At 38.3% G+C, this 4,472-nt stretch overlaps 1 protein-coding gene across 1 annotated transcript; it reads right to left on the bottom strand.

The window, feature by feature from the left end:
* Positions 1-606: 606 nt before the first annotated feature.
* Positions 607-3,938, bottom strand: LOC134365547 (olfactory receptor 1L8-like). Its single transcript, XM_063081664.1, has 2 exons — positions 3,027-3,938; positions 607-645 (listed from the first exon to the last, which is right to left on the bottom strand). Exons 1-2 carry the CDS (start codon positions 3,936-3,938, stop codon positions 607-609), a joined length of 951 nt encoding a protein of 316 aa, XP_062937734.1.
* Positions 3,939-4,472: the final 534 nt, after the last annotated feature.

Below are 4,472 nucleotides of genomic sequence, written 5' to 3'. Positions count from 1 at the left end.
GCCTTAAGATTAGTGTTTTCTGTTTGTGTCTTGAATAAGAGATATTTTCCTACCTCAAGGAAACAAAGATATTCTGCATTATTTTCTAAAGTCTTAATAGTTTTGTTTTTCATATGTAAGTTTATAATTCGTCTGGAGCTATTTTTTGCATATGCTGTGTGCTAGGGTTCCAATTTAGTTTTTCCCTTTGGATTTTAAACTATATTTGGCATATTTATGAAAAGATGCTCTCTAGTGTCTCATACCATAAGTCAAGTGTATACTAATGTGTGAATATGTTTTTGAGCTCTCTATCCTGTGTCATTCATCCTGTTTGTATAGGCCTTCACTAGCATCTATCTAGTCTTCATTATGATAGGTCTACAGTTAGCCTTGATATCTGGTAGAACAGTGGTTCTCAAAGTATAGTTATCAACCTGGCACATGAGCATCACCTGGGAACTTGTTAGAAATACAAATTCTTGGGCCTCACCTAGACCTATTGAAGGGACACAGTCATAGATCCATGGCTCTGAGCAGTCTTGGAGAAAGTGTTAACATCCAGGTCTTCTCTTCCAAGGCAAAGTGATAATAGCAATAACGAACACAGGTTGTGTGTAGGTGATATTACTTCACCCTTGGAGTGTTCTTCTTTATCTGACTCATCTCCAAAATAAGAACATGGGCACTGAATGGAGAGCCCCTTTGGTGATCTGGCCCTCATATCACATGGCCCTTTCCCCTACCATGACGTGATAGTATTGTTGTTTAAACAAAACCACACACACCCCCAAAATAAAAAAAATAAAAATAAAAAAGCACACCCAATGATGATGAAATACAAGCAATAAATTACAGTACCTTTTTTGTTGGGATTAGTAGTCTTAATTCTACTAACAATACATGTCCACAAATTCAAATATTACAGATGTGTACAAACTGAAAAGCAAGTGTTATATGTTTCTTAACTATTCCATTGTCACCTCTAGAATTAACCATTTTTAATGAGTAGCTTTCTTTCTGGGTATATAATCTCACCTAGTCATTATATACATATACACATTACATATAATTTTTTCCTTAATAGGCTTATTCTTAAACATTTTATTTTGCAACTTGCTCTTCATTCATAATGGCTTTTCAGGTCAGGGATGGAAATCTGTCTCATTATTTGTACCCACTACATATTGCTCCTTTTTATGGAACAATTGAAGGATTATTTATTGACTTATTTTCCTATCATCACTTATTACCCATTCTCCTATTGATGGGCCTTTAGATTCTCATTTTTCTAAGTTTTGCCATTACAAACAATGCTGCAATGCTGCACTGTACATATACATTTATACACTTGTTTTAGTATTATCATAGGCTGAATCCTAGAAATACAAACATTGAGACATAAAGAATAATCAGAAATTTTCAAACATGCAGCTTCTCACATAAAGACTAAGTTAGTTTTTCTAGGGGTGCTTATGAAACTGCATATTCAAAAATTCAAAAGCCCCCCATGACCTATTGATTAATTTATTTGGGAATGAGATAGGAGAATAGTAAATGACAAAAATATTAAGATACAAAATACAGTAAGGCCTAACATTACTGACAGAAGAATAGAGTATAAAAGATAAAAACAAAAGTAAACAACATCTTTGCCTGTAGCCCTGGATGACACTTTACATTCCAGAGAAGCCCAATATGCTTCTGCCTGGTTTTGTGCCCTGTCAGGTATATCTGCCTTTGACATCCACATACTTTTTTTTTTTAATATTAAGATTTTTAAATGTTTTTTTCTGATTATAAAGGATCATTTAGTATGAGAAATTAGAAAACAGAGGAAAATAAAAATATGATAACAAAATATCACCTGTAGTTCCTACATCCAGAATTAATTAGAAGCAATGTCATCATTTCTGCACATCTATTTTCAGATTTGTGTGTGTCTATACGTACATATCCTTGGTTTGTGTGTATGCTTTTGTGAAATTACTTTATCTCAAATTTTGATCATATTGCGTACACTAATACTTAGGTTTTTACTTATAAAGAATATTTTAAAAGTAACCAAAGTCATGGGTGCAGGTAAATTTTGATAAATGGTCTGATCAGAGTACATTTATTATCCAAAACAAGGGTCAACCACATATATCGGTTTTGTTTCTCTCTTCAAAAGATATTGAGAATAATTCTCAGTACATACAATAAATGTTTCTCTGAAAGCAGATGGATTGCTAAGTGATAGTGATGGTGGAAACAGGGGACTCTCTAAGGGGAATTGATGCTAAGAGGGGTCTCAAGAGGAGTGAGTGCCTGTGAGGGACAAATGACAGATGACCAGGGAAGGGACCCAGAATAAACTCAGCTCCCCCTGCTCACTGGCCTGATCATCAATGTAAATTATATGTTGATCTATGTCACTTAGCTAATTGAGGCTAAGAGTTGGGTTTTTGTTCACTCCAAAGTTAAGAACATGCTGTTGTCAAAGATATCTGGGGAAGAAGAGATGTAATCACCGCATAAACTGATGAGCCAGACACATTCCTTGCTTTGGTGGAAGTTTCAGTTTTATGGGAGTTCCAGTCTGTCTCAAATCCTAAATCTCTATATTGACTTACAAAGGAGTAGAAACATAGATTACATGCATTGGTAAAATAATGATACTAGTGGGATGGAAAGTTATTGAATAAATATAAATTAATTTCCAGAGGTTTTGTGGAGAACAAAGGTCTTCAGCAGCTCTTAGAAGGAGTGGAAAGATGTGGTTTCCTGGAGAAGAGGCAGATGGGAGATAAGGGGGTATGGGAAAATTGGAAGCAAAGATGTAGGTAGACCTTCAGCTAGTTCCTGAATCACAATAAGGTCTCAATGGTTGATAATTGCATGTGAAAAGGAATACCACCCAACATCCATCGCACACAAGGGTTATACCTGTAGACTTACGAGAGTTTATTGTGTGTATCAGGAACCAGCAGAAACAGAGTCCAGAGTATCAGAGACACTCATGAACATGCCCACCGAGGTTCAGGCTATGATTTCCTCCCACCCACCAGCTTCCCCACACCCCTCTTCATGTCTTTGTTTCTCAGGCTGTAGATAAAAGGGTTTAGCATGGAGGTCAAAACTGTGTAGACAAGTGTCACCCCCCAGTCCTTAATAGTATAGCTGGACAAGGGATGTAAATATTCATAGAAGACGCTTCCATAAAAGAGTGTTACCACGGTGAGGTGAGAACCACAGGTGGAAAAGGCTTTTCGTTTTCCAGCAGCTGAGGGAATCTTGAGAACTCTGATGAGAATTTGTATATAAGAGAAAGTGATGCATAGGAAGGGGGTCACCAGAACAACAGATCCTTCTGTCATTATCACAATTTCATTGACAAATGTGGAGGAGCAGGACAATTTCAACAGAGGGTTGATGTCACAGAGAAAGTGGTGGATAACATTGGAGTCACAGAAGGTGAGAAGATTCAGCAGAAGTGTGTGCAGGAGTGAGTGGAGGTGAGAAAATGAGCAAGAGAAGGCCACGAGCAGGACACAGCGGTGGTGGCTCATGGTGGTGACATAGTGGAAGGGGTCACAGATGGCCACATAGCGGTCAAAGGCCATGACTGCCAGAAGGCAGCTGTCACTGTTGCCTAAAGCATAGAGAAAATACATCTGTGTCAGACACCCAGCATAGGAGATGGTTTTCTTTTCTGACAGGAAGTTCACCAGCATCTTGGGGACAATGGTTGTTGTGAAGCAAATGTCAGTGAAAGACAGGAAGCTCAAGAAGAAATACATGGGGGTCTGGAGCTGGGGGTTGGAGCGGATGGCCAGGATGATGAGCAAGTTCCCTGTTATGGTGACCAGGTACATGGTGAGGAAGAGGATAAAGAGCGGCTTTTGGTCCTCAGGCCGGGGGGAGAGTCCCAGGAGGATGAACTCAGAGACACTGCTGGTTTGGTTGAGTCTTTCCATGGTCATGGTGCCAGCTAAAATGGAGAAGATCCTACCATGTAATATAAGGGAGTGTTCCAAAAGTTCATGAAAGATTGTGTTATCTTTTCATTTCATTTTTTCATAAACTTTTGGAAGTAACTAGTATATGTTTCGTAACTGTAATCCCAAACAACCAGCAAGCCTGTGCTTCTTCCTATCTCTGTTTCCACATATAGCATCATTATTAGTTACCACGTGGCCAGCTCATCAACCTCACGGTTCTTCCTGCTGTCTTCCCCTACCAACTCTAAGACTTCCCAAGCTTGTCTTGTTGATAGCGTGGGTTTGGGACAGAGAATTTTCTTTGAAGAACAGAGGTGAATATTTTGAATTCAGTTTAATATTACACTTAAAACAATTTATTGAGCACAGACTTTATAAAAACCACTCTTCTAGGAGTAAGGATACAACTATGAATAAGGCAGAGAAAGGCCTACCTTTGTGGATCTTGCATTCCAGTAGATCAATCAATCTGTATCTTTCTGTCTGCCTGTCTGTCTATCATCTACCTAT

The sequence above is a fragment of the Cynocephalus volans genome, chromosome 17 (assembly GCF_027409185.1).
Source record: "Cynocephalus volans isolate mCynVol1 chromosome 17, mCynVol1.pri, whole genome shotgun sequence".
NCBI lineage: Eukaryota > Metazoa > Chordata > Mammalia > Dermoptera > Cynocephalidae > Cynocephalus > Cynocephalus volans.
The sequence above is the reverse complement of the archived record's forward strand: the minus strand, read 5'-3'. Positions and strand labels throughout refer to the sequence as shown.

Bases quoted from the DNA above. Each gene is read 5' to 3' on its own strand.
- LOC134365547 (XM_063081664.1), bottom strand. From the start codon at position 3,938: ATGGAAAGACTCAACCAAACCAGCAGTGTCTCTGAGTTCATCCTCCTG. The intron at 646-3,026 runs GTGGGTGGGAGG...CTTATTTTGGAG, and splicing joins AGAGGGGTGTGGGGAAGCTG to ATGAGTCAGATAAAGAAGAA.